The 19,650-nt window shown below is 39.0% G+C and overlaps 1 protein-coding gene across 4 annotated transcripts in view; it reads left to right on the top strand.

Moving 5' to 3' along the window:
- Positions 1–19,650, top strand: part of c10h14orf180 (chromosome 10 C14orf180 homolog) — a 69,799-nt gene extending 50,149 nt beyond the window's left edge. For 3 of the 4 annotated variants that reach the window (XM_067991710.1, XM_067991712.1, XM_067991708.1), the window contains 3 exons: positions 866–1,026; positions 2,216–2,357; positions 15,153–19,650. In XM_067991710.1, the coding sequence (XP_067847811.1) occupies positions 866–1,026; positions 2,216–2,357; positions 15,153–15,352 (503 nt within the window). In that variant the 3' untranslated portion in view covers positions 15,353–19,650. The remainder of the gene's footprint in view (positions 1–865; positions 1,027–2,215; positions 2,358–15,152) is intronic. The other variant, XM_067991709.1, reaches the window with a different exon arrangement.

Here is a 19,650-nt window from a genome sequence, read left to right as displayed (position 1 = left end):
GGATGGTAATTGCTTAATTTAGTGGTTGTGATGAGGGGAATACAATAATTTGTACTCAATAGTCCACCCTCTCCCATCACATCTACATGCTATCCTTCAGCAGCAGCATCCATAAACTTGGGCTTATCTTCCATATGTATGCCAACAACATCCAAGTTTATCTCTCTGCCACTACCCTTGACTGTTGACACTGCTGTCTGACTATCTGTTAGACATTAAGTCCAGGATAAGCCAGAACCTTCTCTAGTTCAGCATCAATAATATTAAAGCTATCCTGTTCATCTTGCCATAAGAAACTTTGCAACTCTGGCACAAATTCCATCCCCCTTCCCAGCTGCATGTTCACAATGAACCCAGTCATGCACAACTTCAGGTTGCTTTTTGACCCAAAGCTGAGCTTCAACTTCAACTGCAGTCATCCAGGGCTCACCCACTCATGTCCTATCCCCTATTAAGTCCAGTGCTCCTCTTTTTCCTGTCCTCGTGAGAAGCACTATGGAAGTGTTAGTGGTATTTCTTTTATTTTGTTAGCTTCTTACTAGAAAAATTGAAATAAATTAGAATTAATGGTAAATAGGAAAATAGCCCTGTTGAGACCATGCTAGTATAGACATTCCACCGTGTTCTGTGATTTAGTGTATCCTATTTTCTTGGTTTGTGTAGTGCTGCTTCTGTTCTTGTGTTTCTGCATTTGATTTTTACTGGTGTTTAGATTTTCATTTTTTTTTTTAAAGTACATTTTCTTTGATCTTTTTAAAGATATATTTGTTTTTTTAATAAACCTAGTTTTGGTTTGCTGACAAAATTAATTCTATTTGAAACATCATAGATAATTGTGTGCATTATATCTTCCAACTTTCTCTAGCTTCGTTAAGACCATGCAATTCCGCCATCCCTCAGGATTCTGCAGCTGATCAACTGCTAGATTTTTCAAATGAGGTTTTATCACAGAGACTTGAAAACACTCCAGATGCCAGAATGCATAAAACAAACATGTTACCTGTGAAAGTATGTCGCACACAGGAGGTACGATGTCTTAACATGTCATTGTTTCTGTGGGGATTCTGTACCTGTTCTTGAACTTACCATTAAGGTAAATTAATTATTGCCACAGACTCTGTTAGTTGTCACTTATATTTATATCCCATTAAATAAAAATCAGATCAGACCAAATAGTGCCTAGCTTCTTGATCAGGCATTTTCAAATCTGGCAGCTAGTCAAAGGTTCAGTCAAAGGTCACTATTGACCCTTTTTTTTCTCTTTGCAGATTATCCTTTCAATGATCTTTATTTTCTTTCTAGTTACACCCTTTGGCCATTTCTTCTCTAGATTTTTCTTCGCTTGTTTCTGCTTCATTCTACTTCCCTACATGCTGTGCAAATGCACTAAAGGGGATTTTTAATTGGGTGGAAAATTAGGAATTCTAGCAGTGTCATTTGTGTTGGCCTGTACAAAACCTGTCAAACATAAATATGCATATAAAATTCCATTTCACATTTATTAAGCCACTTTTGATACAATTTTCAAGAAGTATTTTTTATATTTTATGGTAATATTGAAAACAATCAGATCTGAGAAAAAAGTGATTTCACCAGAATCACTACACAAACTGCATGGAAATATAGCTCACACATAAAATTACACATTTAATCTATCTAATTCTTATAATTTTAGTTACGTGCCCAATATGTTGTATAAGCAGAATGCATGACAAAGAGCCATGATTGTGATTTATAGGGCTAACTCTGCATTCCCACACTCAGTGGGGAGCCGTGCTTGTGTGAAACATGGTTTGGAGAACTGAGGGACAATGTCGTAGCCCTATTTCCCTATTTGAGTATTGCTTCCCTGTTGGGAGGATGGGATGGGGAATTAGCCCTTATGTCTAATGACTGGCCCCAAGTTCTGTTCCTCTTGAACCACAAGTAAACAATAGATCATATTCCATGGGTATTTATTGTATATCTTCAATCTCTATTTGTTTGAAAGGTGAAAATTTAATGGCATGATGTATGTTTTCATGGATTTTGAGAGAAAAGCTGAGGATCCAGAGAAAGATTGTTTCAATTGGAGTTCTACATTCTAAAATAATTTGCTTAAAAGCTGTTTCTTTTCAAATTAAATCATATCAACCACAAATGGAGAAGTATAGATTCTAAGTATGATGGTAGATGGGTATATACAGAGATAACTTGATAAATATTTTTAAACCAGCAGGTGATTGCACTTAAATGTCCAACGTCTATACTGAGAAAGAGATCCAATGTGGCAAGATATGAAGAAAAGTATGTTTCTCACAGAACGCGATCTGAAAGAAGAGTTCGATTTCGAGAATCGGATGAGATAATTTTTCACAGTATGTTTGACTACATTTTGACACTTCATATTGTATAAAAAAGGAAGCTAATGGGTAGATGAAATATAAGCTACACAATATGGAATTGTGTTTACAAGGACGAGTAATAAAAGGATGAGCCTTGATGGGCTAAATGGCTTTTTTTCATCCCTGACTTTTCTTATGCAATGTTGTTTCAGGCCTAATAACTCACAGTTTCATAGGAGTTAATATATTAGCCTAACTCGCAAAATGAATTATTCCTTAAGGATACTGCTCCCAATGCATCTCGTATTATAGGCATTTTCTACAACAACAACATCAACTTGCATTTATATAGCGCCTTTAACATAGTAAAACATCCCGAGGCACTTCGAAGGAGCGTTACCAAACAAAATTTGACACAGAGCCACACAAGGATATATTAGGACGAGGCTCAAAGAGGTAGGTTTTAAGGAGAGTCTTAAAAGAGGAGAGAGAGGTAAAGAGGCAGAGAGGTTTAGGGAGGGAATTCCAGAGTTTAGGGCCTAGGCAGCTGAAGGCACAGCTGCCAATGGTGAAGTGATTAAAATTGGGTAGGCACAAGAGGCAAGAATTGGAGGAGCACAGAGATCTCAGAGGGTTGTTGGGCTGGAGGAGGTTCTAAGTTTTTAATTTAAAGAAAAGGTTTGTTTGAGCAGACTTATCATTACTGCTGTTCTTTGTTTATTTGCCAAAATTCGTTTCTTTTCTCTTTCTTGTTGCCATGCGCATATGTATGCATGACAAATTACATATACTGAAATGAGAACAGAATACTAGGAATATTTACAGCCGGTCTGGTGAGGAGTTACATTCAAAACATTAACCTATCTTTCTCTTTCAGATACTGGTCAATCTGTGCATTTCCAGAACTTTTTATTTCAAATTTCCAGCATTCACAGTTTTGTTATTTTGACATATATACTGAAATCAATTTGCTTATATTAAACCTAAAATATCATTAAAGAGTTAATTTATTGCATTTGAAGAACATACATATTAAAAGCATATCACTGGCACGAGATAGAGAGTGAATTTATTAAACGTCTAACGAGGAAAATAAGATTCTAGGCTCACACTAGCCAGGAGTCAACTGTATGCTGTGCTATATAAATCTCATTATCCTTCTGATTGGGTTTTCCCAGATGGTTTTAGCTCAGCATAAATTTCTGTCAGCAGAATCTTTATATTTTTTTCAAATCTCTCGTATAATGTCTGGCAAACCTGATCTCATGTTAGTGGTTGACCTCCCCCATGTAGACAACACTGAGTGACCATTAAGCAGTTCTTTTTCTCCTCTCTCTGCTATTCCATCATTGTGCTAAAGTGGATATTTTGGCCTGGTAGCTCCATTGGTGAGGAAATTATTTCATTGTAATTATCAATGTCAATTTTTTTTAAAGTAGAGCACACTTTTTCTATATTGAGTGCCATGGAATGACTTCTCTCAAACTTGACCACTGTGGTTATTGGGAACACAGCAAGACTTTGAGAAATTGTACAGGGGAACCCAATAACAGAGATTTCTCGCAGCTATGCTCCAGCAATCCTGATACAGCGTGGTGGTTAGCCTCCCGGTTTAGTTGTCGTATGCAATGGACAGAGATCCGGGGGAACAGCATTTGAAGTAGTGTGTGGAATTTTGTCTGCACCACAAATTGCTGGTTCTAGTGCTGAAATGAGATCAGAACATGAGAACTCCTTTTGTTATAAAGAGGTTTTTCTAACTTCACTGACTAAACAAAATGTTTTAAAATTTTAATAAATGGGTAGGGAAATCCCAAAAGGATGTTGAAATTACTGTTAGTTCTTTGTAACTGATATTTCTCAAATTAATACTGATGCTAAGATACAAGGTATTATTTTGAACTTTTTTCTGATTAAAATTAGTCTGTTCTGTAATATGAGATCTATAAAAGCATTAAATAAGTGTACTTTTTACACAGTTAAATTTATTTGTAGAAGCCATTACACAGTAGTTTTATAGTTCTACAGTATTAATATTTGTAAATAATGCAGTAAACCACAGTTACAGCCCATTGAATAAATATAATTCTTTCAGAAGAATGGGGAGGAAAGAAGTTCTGTAATGATTAGAGGTGTTCAAAACCATTAACCATGGCAACACTTTTTAATTCGGATGACTATTCAGGATCTGAATTTCACTTTACAACAAAATCCTAGTATGATCATTCCAAGCCAGTCTGCTTACAAGAGGTTAATACAGGAAAGATCTTAATCATGTTTGGGTGTTTTTTTAACTATCCTATGATAATGAATTATCGAGAAATGTTAAACAAAAGTTTTCAGTAAAACACTGGTTACTAGTAATTAAAACACCTTGTTGTAACTGTTCTTGTAACATTAATCAAGCTTATAATACAGAATGAAAGATTTATTTTTGATTTTTTTTTCAGTTAACCACTTAAGGCAATTGTTTGTGCTATCAGAATGCTAATACTCATTTTGAGCACCCCAGCTGTGCTGATGCATGTTACAGGCCCTTTCTCAATCTAATGTTTTAGACGCTAGCTGTGTTGTTGCAGATTACAGGCCCTTTCTCAATCTAATGTTTCAGACAATAGCTGTGTTGTTGCAGATTACAGGCCCTTTCTCAATCTAATGTTTTGGACGCTCTCTGGTATGAGTGTGAAGCTATTTTCAATTTCAAAATATACTTTATTTCATAGAATTTAAAGGTACACACAGTTGAAAATATCACTATTCCAAAGCAGTACATTTCAAACCACAGATCGTACACAAAGCGATCTCATTATTACAATTCAAACACAGTATTTCTTATGACTCATGGTGTACAATGCAAGGTGGGGTGGCCTTACATGGTGGCCTTTCCCCAGAGAGCCTTTCCGTATGTCGCACACCTCGCCTCAGTGCGTCCCACAGCACATACTTCTGGACCTTGGAGTGTGCCAGTCGGCAACACTCTATCATGGACAGCTCCTTCAGCTGGAAGACCAGCATGTTTCGGGTGGACCAAAGGGCCTTCCTCACCAAGTTGATGATCTTCCAGCTGCAGGTGATATCTGTCTCAGTGTGCATCCCAGGAAAGTCCGTAGAGCACAGAGTCCTGTGTTACCGAACTGTTTGGGATGAACCGGGACAAATACCAACACATCTCTCTCCACACCCTCTGATCAAATGGGCAGCCCATCAGGAGATTGAAGACGGCCTCATCCCCGCCACTGCCTCGAGAGCAGCTCACGGTGGTGCTGAGGTCTGTGCGTGTTGGAAGGACCGCACTGGGAGGGCCTTTCTCACCACCATCCAGGCTACATCCTGGTACCTGTTAGTCAGTTTCGGCGACGAGACATTCTACCAAATGGCATCGACCCTCTGGTCGGGGAAGAAACCAGTCGAGTCCACCCTCTCAGTTCTGTGAAGCTGGGTAAGTGGAAGTGGATCTGAACAGTCTTCTCCCCTCCTCATATTACTTCTGTGCTTTTGAGATGATGGAATTCTAACTTCTTGTTGGCCATATGCACAGAATATAATGAGGATGAAATATTGATTTTTTTTTTTAAATCAAAATAAAATTGTAATAGTGTATTAACTTTATAAAAATAGCAAGCGATGGGAGCATTTCTGAAAGGAGTGACATGAAGAGGAGCTCATTAGAATTATGTTTAAATATGAGGTAACCTTTCAACATCCAATTTAAATAACTTTTAAAGAGATATAATATTCTGCTGACTATTGATTTTCATTTGGTATTCACTACTCCACAGGGGTATTTTCCTCCAAACTAATCTATTTTGTGCTCTCAGGGGTAACATTACTCTTTCTTTGTCATTTTATTTCCTGGTTCTTGCTTTGGCTTTCTTTCTCTTTTAAAGGCCCTCTGGTACTAGCACTCCAGATGCGTGAATCTGTCTTTCTAGTGCCTGGTCAACACAACACCTTTTTGCAATTAATTTTTGTCTATAACTGTGCTCATGGCTCTACATACCATTTTAAAAAAAAGGCAACTTGCTTTTATTATGGGAGCCAGTCCAGATGGCCTAGAGCTAATATCCAAGCCATAATCACACAGTGCCTGCACTAAATTCAATGTCATTATACATGCAAAGTAAACTGCTGAGCATAAAATTTATTTTCTTTTGCTGTGTGAGACTGGCTTATTTCTCCTGTAAGTGGTATTAGCTGCTATAATTTTTGTAGTAGCCTGAATTTTCTGCAAAGCATTTTCTTCCTTGATTCGTGTTGGTTTATATTTATGTATTCATATTTTTTAGACCAACAGTATCATTCTTATGAGATTTTATTTTAATACTCAATGTTTTAGGAACATAGGAACAGGAGTAGGCCATTCAGCCCCTCGTGCCTGCTCCACCATTAATTAGATCATGACTGATCTGTGATCTAACTCCATATACCTTCCTTTGGCCCATATCCCTTAATACCTTTGGTTGCCAAAAAGCTATCTCAGATTTAAATTTAGCAATTGAGCTAGCATCAATTGCCGTTTGCGGAAGAGAGTTCCAAACTTCTACTACCCTTTGTGTATAGAAATGTTTTCTAATCTCACTCCTGAAAGGTCTGGCTCTAATTTTTAGACTGTGCCCCCTACTGCTAGAATCCCCAACCAGCGGAAATAGTTTCTCTCTATCCACCCTATCTGTTCCCCTTAATATCATAAACTTTTGAAAGCAATAGTTAAGCAAAATTGTCAGAGTGGACCACCAGTGTCTGTTCCACCCCATGGCCCTTCCCAGATCAAAGACAAAAGTGAGTTAATGAATCTTCAGCTCCTATAGGAATCAGTTGCCAGGACGGGTTATCTTTGGGAGACTTCTGGAGCCTCCATGAAACTCTTGCCAGCTGTAACCTGCAGAGATCCTAATAGGTGGAATTCCTGAGGTAACCAGTCAACTCCCCAAGTCATGCTCTGTTTGATGTGGGACTGGGAGGGTGAAAGATTCGCCTACATTCCCTTTTATTAGATTTTCTTATAAACTTGCAGAAGTGGCAGAATCCTGGTGGAACAAGAGTTCTTTTCTGTTTTCTGGTCCCCTGTATGAGGACCTGCCCAAATTATGCCTTCCTCCCAGACTGGAATTTCAGGCCCATTAACTCATTGCTGGGGAACAGTTTCGCTTGCTCTGACCACCATCTGGTACCTTGTCCATGTGGCCATTCTCTGTGTGAGCCTAGACAGTTCTGAATACTGGTGGGGGAGAGGGTTCCTCTGGGGAGTGCAGCCAGAACCAAGTCCACAGCGCCATGGGTGGCTCAGCTGTACAGGAGAGCGATAGTGATAGGGGATTCTATAATTAGGGGAACAGATAGGCATTTCTGCGGCCACAGACGAGATTCCAGGATGGTATGTTGCCTCCCTGATGCCAGGCTCATGGATGTTACTGAGTGGCTGCAGAATATTCTGGAGGAGGAGGGTGAACAGCCAGAGGTCGTGGTCTGTATTGGTACCAACAACATAGGTAGAAAGAGGGATGAGGTCCTGCAGGCAGATTTTAAGGAATTAGAACAGAGATTAATAAGCAGGACTTCAAAGATAGTAATCTCCAGATTACTTCCGTACCACGCACTAGCAAGTATAGAAATAGGAGGATAGAGAAGATGAATGCGTGGCTAGAGAGATGGTGCAGGAGAGCGGGCTTTAGATTCCTAGGGCATTGGGACCAGTTCTGGGGGAGGTGGGACCTGTACAAGCCGGACGGGTTGCACCTCAACAGGGCCGGGACCAATATCCTCGTGGGGAGGTTTGCTAGTTCTGTTGGGGAGTTTTTAAACTAGCTTGACAGGGGGATGGGAACCTGAGTGAAGATTCAGAAGGGAGAGAAGCAAAGCTGGAAATGGAAGGCCAAAAATTGGTAAGTGAGTTTGGAAGGCAGAGGAAATAAAGTGCTTAATGGTATATATCTCAATGCAAAGAGTATAGTGAATAAGGCGGATGAGCTAAGGGCACAGATAGACATGTGGAAGTACGATATCTTAGCTATTACAGAAACATGGCTTAAATAGGGGCAGGAATGGCAGCTCAACGTTCTTGATTACAGGGTTTTCAGACGAGATAGAGACGGGGATAAAAAAGGAGGGGCATGGCAATATTGGTTAAAGAAACAATTACGGCTGTGAGGAGGGATGATATGTTAGAAGGATCATCAAATGAGGCCATATGGGTTGAGCTAAAGAACAAAAAAGGGGCAGTCACACTGCTGGGAGTGTTTTATAGAACCCCCCCGCCCAAACAGTCAGAGGGAGATAGAAGAGCAAATATGTAGGCAAATTTCTAAGAATTGCAAAAACAATAGAGCAGTAATAGTCGGGGATTTCAACTACCCTAATATGAACTGGGATACAATCAGTGAAAAAGGTATAGAGGGTGCAGAATTCTTAAATTTCATTCAGGAGAACTTTTTTAGCCAGTACTTAGCAAGCCCAACAAGAGGGGGGACAGTTCTGGATTTAGTTTTAGGGAATGAAGCTGGGTTGGTGGAAGGCGTATCAGTGGGAGGAGAGCATTTTGGTGGTAGTGATTAGAATACAGTTAGACTTAACATATGATGCGGAGATGCCGGTGATGGACTGGGGTGGACAAATGTAAGGAGTCACACAACACCAGGTTATAGTCCAACAGCTTTATTTGAAATCACAAGCTTTCGGAGCTTTGCTCCTTCGTCAGGTGAAGTGACGAAGGAGCAAAGCTCCGAAAGCTTGTGATTTCAAATAAAGCTGTTGGACTATAACCTGGTGTTGTGCGACTCCTTAGACTTAACATAGTTATGGAAAAGGACAGAGATAGAACAGGAGTAAAAGTTCTAAATTGGGGAAAGGACAATTTTACTAAGCTGAGAAGTGATTTAGCAAAAGTGGACTGGAAACAGCTCCTTGAAGGTAAATCAGTGTCAGAACAGTGGGAGGCATTCAAGGGGGAGATTCAAGGGGTTCAGAATAAACATGTTCCCACAAAGAAAAAGGGTGGGACTGCCAAATCTAGAGCCCCCGGGATGATAATGCAACAAAGGGAAGCTTATGTCAGACACTAAGAGCTCAATACTGTAGAAAGCCTAGAGGAGTATAGAAAGTGCAGGGGTGAAATTAAAAAGGAAATTGGGAAAGCAAAGAGAGGGCATGAAAAAATACTAGCAAGTAAAATTAAGGAAAACCCAAAAATGTTTTATAAATACATAAAGAGCAAGAGGATAACTAAGGAAAGAGTAGGGCTTATTAGAGTCCAAAAAGGCACCTATGTGTGGAGGCAGAAGATGTGGGCATGGTTCTTAATGAATACTTTGCATCTGTCTTCACAAAAAACGGAGACGATGCAGAGATTGTAGTTAAGGAGGAGGAGTGTGAAATATTGGATGGGATAAACATAGTATTAAGGTGTTTAGAATCTTTGAAAGTAGATAAATCGCCAGGCCCGGATGAAATGTATCCCAGGCTGTTAAGAGAAGCAAAGGAGGGAATAGCAGAGGCTCTGGCCACCATTTTCCAATCCTCCCTGGCTACAGGCATTGTGCCGAAGGATTGGAAGACTACTAACGTTGTATCGTTGTTTAAAAAGGGAGAAAGAGATACACCGTAATTATAGGCCAGTCAGTCTAACCTCGATGGTGGGCAAATTATTGGAATCGATTCTGAGGGACAGCATAAATAGTCATTTAGAAAGGCATGGGTTAATCAAGGACAGTCAGCATGGATTTGTTACGGGAAGGTCCTGTCTGACTAACTTGATTGAATTTTTTGAGCAGGCAACAAGGATGGTAGATGAGGGCAACGTGTTTGATGTAGTGTACATGGATTTTAGCAAGGCTTTTGACAAGGTTCCACATGGCAGACTAGTCAAAAAAATACAATCCCATGGGATCCAGAGGAAAGTGGCTAGTTGGATCCAAAATTGGTTCAGTGGCAAGAAGCAAAGGGTAATGGTTGATGGGTGTTTGTGATTGGAAGGCTGTTTCCAGTGCTAGGTCCCTTGCTTTTGTGGTATATATTAATGATTTGGACTTGAATGTGGGGGGCTTGATCAAGACGTTTGCAGATGATACAAAAATTGGCCGTGTCATTGATAGTGAGGTGGAAAGCTGTAGACTGCAGGAAGATATCAATGGACTGGTCAGGAGGGCAAAAAAAGTGGCAAATAGAATTCAATCCGGAGAAGTGTGAGGTAATGCATTTCGGGAGGGCAAACAAGGCAAGGGAGTGCACAATAAATGAGAGGATACTGAGGTGTAGAGGAACAAAGGGACCTTGGAGTGCATGTCCACAGATATGTGAAGGTAGCAGGACAGGTAGATAAGGTGATTAAAAAGGCATACGGGATACTTTATTAGCCGAGGCACAGAATCTAAGAGCAGGGCTGCTAGAACTCTTTAAAACATTATTTAGGCCACAGCTTGAGAACTGCGTACAGTTCTGGTCACCACATTACAGGAAAGATGTGATTGCACTAGAGAGGGTACGGAGGAGATTTACAAGGATGTTGCCAGGGCTGGAGAATTTTAGCTATGAGAAAAGATTGGATAGGCAGTGGTTGTTTTCTTCGGAACAAAGGAGGCTGAGGGGAGATTTAATTGAGGTATATAAAATTATGATGGAACTAGATAGAAAGGACCTATTTCCTTAGCAGAGGGGTCAGTAACATGGGGGTATAGATTTAAAGTAATTGGTCGAAGGATTAGACAGGAGTCGAGGAGAATTTTTTTCACCCAGAGGGTGGTGGGGGTCTGGAACTCATTGCCTGAAAGGGTGGTAGAGGCAGAAACCCTCAACTCATTTAAAAAGTACTTGGACGTGCACTTGAAGTGCTGTAACCTCCATGGCTACGGACCAAGTGCTGGAAAGTGGGATTAAGCTGGATAGCTCTTTTTCGGCTGGCATGGATACGATGGGCTGAATGGCCTCCTTCTGTGCCGTAACTTTCTATGACAGACTTAACCCTGTTTTTTTAATCTACATGCTCACCAGCCTGTGATTTCCCCCTTTTCATTGTAATGGGCAGGAAAATCACAGATCGATGATCTCGGAAGTGTAAAAGCCCAGCCCAAGTGTCAGCAGCCATTAATTATGGGTCATATCAGCTGAGCCCAATCATTGCCCTCCTCTAGCATTTATACACGTGCACTGCTCAGCAACAGTTGCTCCCAGGAGCTGGAAACCCAGTCAATTTATCCCATCCTAGTCCAGAGCTTTGCAATCAACTGTAGCACCTCTCTCACTGGCCCAGGTGAGATCAAATAATTCAGCACAGGTCAGGGATCAAGCCTGAGATCATCTTGGTCCAGATGGCTCAGCTACTTTTGGTGTCATCTTGGCTCAGTTTGTAGAACTCTCACCTCTGTGTCAGAGGTGCCGCCTTTCACATGAAACACCAAAATGAGATTCTGATGGATGTAAAAAAAATCCCTTAGCACTATTTGAAGAGGAGAGGGTCCATATTAACTGGTCATTCATCTCGTCGTTTGTAGGTTCTTAGTGTGTGCATAATGGCTGTTACATTTACCTACATAATAACTGCTCTTCAAAAGTAATTAATTGGATATGAAATGCTTTGTAATGTCCTGAGAAACATGTGAAGATGCTATAAAAAAGCTATGTCTTTGTTTACTTACTGGATAACCCTGATAGGTGTGAGGGGAGTCTTGTCACCAATATTTCTGATTCTTAGCAAACATTTATAAGTAAGTGACTACCATAGGACACTGCCACAACCCTTGGCTGAAATCAGCAAACTCATCACAGACCAGAGATCCAGCTTGGGATCTTCCTATTTGTATGGCTTGGCTTCTATAGAACCTTAGAGGTCTACAGCGCAGAAGGAACCAATTCGGCCCATCCTGTTTGTGTCGGCTCTTTGCTAGAGCAATCTAAAACTAATCCCACTGTCTTGCTCTCTCTCCATAGTCCAGCATCTTCCTCTGCTTCAACTGTTTATCTATACCTCCTTTTAAAAGATGCAGTAGTCTTTGTCTCAACTATTTTCTGTGGCAAAGCATTCTGCACTCCAACAACTCTCTGCACAAAGAAATCTCACCTCACCTCTCTCCTTGCCCTGTTAGTTACCGTTTTAAATTGATGACTCCCTAACCAGAATAGTCTTTCGCCATTCATCCTATCAAAACCTTTCATAATTTTAAAAACCTCTATTTACTCTCTTAATCTTCTCTGCTCTAGTGGAACTAGTTCCAGTATCTGAAAACTCTCATGACTATAGTTACTCATCCCTGAGATTGGGCTTGGTAACTCAATGGAAGTAATATAACAACCTCAGTGCGGAGTAGATATAACTCCACTTTTCTACCAGAACATGAGCTGCTGTGGTTGCACTTCAATGTTTGTATCAATTCAATAAGACTGCATGGAATGCAAGTGCTGAAACTTCAGAGAGCTTCTCCTGGTTGTGGAGCAATCTCCCAGAAAATGTCATTGTCTGGAAATCTGTTCAATATGAACAGATGGTAAAATGAAAGTATTACTTGCTGGCTAGAATTGCTGGAGCATATATTTAGCTATGGGAAATATCTGGCTTGCCTGTTTACAAATTTGAGTCTTGCCTGATATTATCTCCGACAGTGATGCTGGTCACTTCCATAGCAGTCTGATCATCTTTGTGTAACAACAGGAAATAATACAAATTATATGTTTTCCCATGTCAGTAGGCTGTCTTGCTTGATTTAAAATAATTTCTAGCCACCCTCCTGCACTCTAACTTTTCTGAGTCTGCCGAAAACCAGTCCTGATTATCAGTGTGTGTTTCTGTCCCTGTGTTTATCCTCATGTGTGCACAGCTGGGGTGGGTGCTGTGCCAAATGACCGTTGCTGAGCGATCGGGACCAGGGAGTTCCCAACACTATGGGTGTGAAGCGTTTATCGATGACTGAGATAGGTTAACAAATTGCTTATTGTTTTCTTGCTTATTATTGTCTTTAAGAAAACAACTTCAATCCCTAATTAGCATTTTAATCACCATTTGTCTCAGAGCTTTGATCCCCAAACTTGTGTGAATGTACAGTGCTTTTTTTTAAAAAAAGCATTTAAATGTAACTCTTTTCCAAATCCTTTCTGTAGAAAAAGATCAAAACCCCAAAAAACGATACTTTCCTAGTACAATTTATCCAAAATTGTTTATACTTCCAGTAATGACCCTGGTCAATTTGAAGTCATGTGTTTATCTTTGGATGAACATTGTTGTTATGCTGCCCGTATCCTAACTCGCACCAAGTCCGATTCACCCATCAACCCGGTCCTTGCTGACCTACATTGGCTCCTGGTCTGGGAACGCCTCGATTTTAAAATTCTCATTCTTGTTTTCAAATCCCTCCACGGCCTCGCCCCACCCTATCTCTGTAACCTCTTCTAGCCCTACAACCTTCTGAGATCTCTGTGCTCCTCCAGCACTTGCCTCTTGCGCATCCCTGATTTTAATCGCTCAACCATTGGCGGTCGTGCCTTCAGCTGCCTAGGCACTAAGCTCTGGAATCCCCACCCTAAATCTCTCCGCCTCTCTCCCTCCTCCTTTAAGTCGCTCCTTAAAATCTACCTCTTTGACCAAGCTTTTGGTCACCTCTCCTAATATCCCCTTATGTGGCTCGGTGTCAAATTTTGTTTGATGATCATTCCTGTGAAGTGCCTTGGGACATTTTACTACGTTAAAGGCACTTTAAAAATGCAAGTTATTGTTGTTGCATAACATACAAAAAAGGCCTATAGTAATGGGCTGGTGGTAGAAGTAAGCATAGCTGATGCAAACAAGACTGAAGACAGATTTTTTTTTAAAACAATATTATTTTTAATACAAACAATTTTAGTTTTTCACAGTGTCTTCATATTGTACATTCTAATTTGTTACACTCTTGGGAATTTGAGAATCTATTAACAGACAGCACCAATCTCACAGCTTTTAAATTAGAAAAAACACATGCTGAGTTCTGATTTTCAGCTGGTGAAATTTCTATTGTGAAAAAGGCTTCTCCTGTCACTAACATTAGAAACTTGAAGGGCAGTTCAGCAGATGCTGCACTCTTTGTAAACATAAATTTCAAAGTTCAGAAAGTTGGCTTTGCTGTCATGACATAGTCGATGCAAAACCAATTAATGTGAGACTACCTCTTCCAAGTGGGCTCAGACCTGACACTAAAGGGGAGAGTTTCCGTTTTGGTGCTCTTGGCAAGAAATCACTCCTATCAATAGCGCGTATTGGAAAATTGCACCACCCTCAGTCCATGATTTTCCATCTATTCATTTTCATGGATGAGAATTTAAGGGCTGTAGTTGTACAATTTCCCAATATGTGCTCCCAGCATTGTATTGCTGTTCTTCACAGCTCGCAGTGCTGTTATTTTTAATGCAAACGCATGTACATATTAAATAACAATTTTGAAATTGAGTGCAACTGATAAATGTTATCAATGCAGCATTTTACAGCAACACTAATTTTGCCATGACACAATTGAAGGAGAACGAGGAAGGCACCTGGGGTGAAATAAGTGTGTCTGTCAGGTTCCCAATTAAATTTAAAACAGGGAGAGGAAAAGAAGAACTAGTACCATTTAAACTGGCTGTTCTGAACTCAAAAGCCCTGGTGTGAGATCAGTGGTTGAATTCAGTTAGTCTAATTCAGTAATTAATCTCCTGCCCTGCTCTACCACTATCAAACAGTTGGCTAGTTCTTCATATAAAACTGCCATAGTAATGCATATTCTGAACATTAGTGCACTTGTGTTGATGTAATTTTTCCATATTTTGAAGATTACTGTAATTGTACAGAAGGATATAATGTTGCATTTTTATGACTCTTTGTATTTTTTTTACCAGCTAACAGATGTAATTCCCATTTGCCAGCAATATTTCGGAAGTTATTGATCATCATTTTGCTGAGTCTGGTGACCATGTTGCTTTATTGTAGCGAGAGTGCATCAAATATCTATGAACAACTTCAGTCAAAACTCATCAGCTACTACCTGGAAATGAAGCATACAACTTTCAGCTGGTTGGCTTGGCGTAGGAGAAATTAAGATATCCACAAACGTCAGTAGCATCAGAGCAACCTTGTTTGGAAGGATCCTTTTGGCAGAGTAATCTTGGACAGCAACTTTTTAACGACTATTGGCAGTGGCTGGAAACATCCAAGTAAAAGGGGAAATAACAATGAACATAATACCCACCTTTTAAGGAAAAATAATGAACTTTAAAAGTATTGCTTCAAATTTATTTTGTTATCCAAATCTTGCGATTCATTCAAATGTCAAAAAAGTTATTGTACATCAACATCGAGACTCGATGCAGATTCCATGTTAGAAATGACCCAGTACCTGCTCCCTATATTCAGTATTAGAAACTGATTAATCTACTAGCCAATCAAGTCACTAAAAGAAGTGACTTGAAGCAAAGACCTATCATTGCTATGCGGTGGATGACTCCCATCTGCCTACCCTGTTTACATGTAATCAGCACCAAATTACTGTCTCATGCACTTTACTGGTGCCACTGTTCGAATTGGGCTGGTATAAAATAGTCTTCGTTTCAGTATTAGTTTCAAATTCCCATCTAAAAGTGGAAGTTCTCCTTCCCCCCCCCCTCCACCCAATTCATACTACAATTGTAAATCCAAAACATACTTATTTTGTCTTGTATTAAATACAAAGAGATCTGCTCTTCTTCCAGTGACCATCATAACTGCTAGGTGCCTTAATTGTTCAGATCAGTGAGCTTTCTTAAAACTCAAAACTAGATTACTGTAGAAAGTAGTGCAATCTGAATGACGCCAGTCACAGAAAATAGCAACATAAATACCACAGTTGATGTTTTTGAAGCAATCCCTCAAACAAATTATAATTTAATTCAGGCTATTTGCATCAGATTGAAATTGCAACATTTCGTTAAAATGCGGACATAGGATAGCAGTTCTGCCTTTTGTGCTGTTTTGATGTATGCCCTCAGCTGGGCAGAGTTGTAGTGTGAACTGCAAGATGCCAAGTTCTTTTAGACTTTGCCTTGGTTTCTTACTGTCAACATCCCCAGGAATTTTTTTTTAACTAGATGGCTACTTAAAAGATTTCTCTTGGTGACATTCATGGCTTTGGAGGAAAACAATTACTGCAATGGCAAAATATCAGATATGCGATTGAATGCAGGAAAGGACCAAAACAATGATTAATCCTAGAAAACTACAGTTTGCTATTACTAATGAGCTTTAAAAGCATTGAACGTTATACTAAATGCAAAAAAGAATGACTTCTCTTAAATTCCTGCTGGACTGTTAAGCAATATAATGTAACTTCCTTGTAGATCTAAATTCTAGCTGCTGAACAATTATTTAAATTTTAAGCTGTTACCTCTGTTTATACATTCTGATATTTTGTAGAGAATATATTATATTGTACATTTTTATATAAATATTTAAAGCGTTTTCCAGACTTTCATATTTATACATCTTGCTATTAAAAGGCGAAGTGCATATGATCCCCATCCCATAAAACTATTAGGGCTTAGAAATAACTTCATTTTACCACGCAGAACTGACTGTAAATTGCTTTTCAGTAGGCCCTTTAAAAATGCATAACATTTTGAATGTAATATAAATAAAAGAGGAAAATGTAGTTCAAAATTCATATTAATATTGCCACTTTATGAAAATAGACCTATAAAGTTGAATATAGAGCATGCATTTTGATAAGCATAGCTTTAGCAAAAAATTGCATTTTGAAATTCTGTGTTCTTTTTCTTGGCTCCATTTGAAATCTGCCAAAACATTACTTGCCTCTATTTGGATTTTTATGATTATTTCATCCTGACTATTTTTCATTTAAAAGTTACAATATATTATAGTTATCACAGTCATCTGGTTGCTCGCCGTCTCTAAAGAGACCCAGTATGCCACAAATTGTACCAGTGATTATAAAATGAACCAATATTAATAGAGTCGCTATAACCGTGACACCTGCTTTTGCTTCCACAGTTAGCTAGATAAATTACTCAGCCTTGTTATGGTTCAAAGTGAGAGCTTGGAACTTGACACTTGTCCAATTTCCTTTAACCTCATTATTCGAGCACAATCATTTCATCTGATGGAGTTCAACCTGAATGCTTGGAGTTGGAATAAGTTCATCTTAGTGTCTGCTAGATTTAGTGTTGGAACAGGACTGAACTGGTTGCTGGGAATCACAGTGGGGAGGAACAGAGTTGGATAGATGATGATTATAGATGGTTTGTAGAGAGTCATTCAATAAAAGAATGGTATTAGACTTAAAGGAATCTGGTACCATCAGGATCTGAAACTAAATTGCCAGTTTTTGTCTGTTTTAAAATAACCCGTTAAAATAATTTAACCACTGTAATCCTGGTTGTGTTGTTTCCTACTTCCATTTTTACCCTGTTTTTAAAGATGTTTTTATTTACCCTCCCGTCAATAGCAATAAATAGCACCCTTAACGTAGTAAAACGTCCCAAGGCGTTTACAGGAGAGTTATCAAACAAAATTTGACACCAAGCCAAGGAGATATTAGGACAGGTGACCAAAAGCTCGGTCGAATAGGTAGGTTTTAAGGAGCTTCTTAAAGGAGGACAGAGAGGCGGAGAGGTTTAGGGAGAGAATTCCAGAGCCGAGGGTCTAGGCAGCTGAAGGTACAATGACAAATGGTGGAGCGATTAAATTCATTTGATGACTGGCACTATTCCCTGACTAAGAGGGAAAGTAAGTTAACTATGTCTCTGGTATTGCTGTTTCAGTTCCGCTTCAGTCAATAGCAAGGTAAAAGTGTTTGGAGAGCCTCTCCTTTCAATTTTGACTCCTTTTTTGTGGTGAAGCAGCTGCTCTTCATTCAGAATATCTCCTTGACAGCACAGTCTAGATCTAAAAAAAAATTCATCATATGTTGTATCATAGCCACTGACCCATGTCATAATATTTAATTTCACTCAGTGGGGCTGAAGTCACATTAGCATTCTTTTAATTCAGAGAGAGGAAGTAAAGTATAAGACATTTAATTAAAAAACATCAGCAAAAGCTGATTTACTCCCACCTAAATAGTTAGGAATGTTGGCAGTTCAACTATATACATTTAAAATAAGGAGAAAGGAAGAAATTTGATGTGGCGTGTTTGGCATAATCATGACACACTGCACCTTGTCTGATAGGATGCATCTGATCCTTAATGTCCATAAAAATGAGTAGATCACCAAAAAGTGATATGATATAACTCTAACAAATATATAGGGTCTATATTTAGAGAACTGTTCTTTTACCAGTTGTGTTACTTAATTTTGTGCTTTTATAATGCCGCAGATTAATCCAATTTATATTATTATAGTAGAACATTATATTAGAGATTTAGCAAAATAATTACCTTGATGGATTAGGCATTTATTGTCAGTTTTTAGCCTGCGTATGTTGCTGAAAGAAATACTAATACAATACTAAAGCTATTCAATTATTTTTTGAGAAACTTAGATTTTTGAATATTAACTTTTTTTCCCTACCTAATCTGTGATAACTGTCTTTATCTTTTAAAAAGTAACTTTCAATTTTCTTATTCTGTTTTTCTTCCTCTTGGCTCACAAATTCCACTTTGAAGATGGGAGCAACTTGCAAAAATTGGGTTTTGGTTGTCTGAAAGCAGTTGTGTTGGCTAACAAAATAGCCTGTCAAAAACCCAAAAGTCTCAAGGTTGATCTGTTGGCATGACGGATGCATTTAAAAAAAACACATTCAAACAGGAAGGGCTGCTGCTAAGTGACAGGTTGACACTCCTCAGAATTCAGTCATGCCCAGATAAATAAATTCAACAGTAGTGTATTATGGGTTAAGATCTGTAGTTACTCAGCTGATGTAGATTGGTTGGCAGTGCTTTATTCACTTCATGGCTGTTGTAACAGAAGATCTCTTCACTAATGAAGCAAGCTCTAGGGAGACAAGATTGTGAAAAATGTGGTTTTGTAAATGTAAACACTATTATGTTAGACTCTGCTGTAAAATCCATTTACAGTCTGATGGGTTTTAAATGAAGTAGCAGATATCCTGTTTACTTTCAGCAAGTCAATAAAAGGAGTACTTAAAACAGAAATGTGAGTAGTGCCAGTGGTTTCTCTGCATAAATAGGTGTCGCAGCAAGTTGCAAACAGCCAGTAAATCACAAAAACAGAACAAATGCTCCCATTTGCAACTATAATCGTTACAAGTTTAATCTGTTCTGTATAAGTGAAATCGAGCTTCTAGGTAGCTATCATTTATTTGAATTCTCTAAATGTGGAGCTCCCAGCTGTATCATAATCCACAACTGAATTTACAGTCTGAATAAAAATGGCTGCCAACAAA

This window comes from Heptranchias perlo, chromosome 10, assembly GCF_035084215.1.
Source record: "Heptranchias perlo isolate sHepPer1 chromosome 10, sHepPer1.hap1, whole genome shotgun sequence".
Classification (NCBI taxonomy): Eukaryota; Metazoa; Chordata; class Chondrichthyes; order Hexanchiformes; family Hexanchidae; genus Heptranchias; species Heptranchias perlo.
Note: the sequence above shows the minus strand (reverse complement) of the source record. Positions and strands in the feature narration are given on the sequence as shown.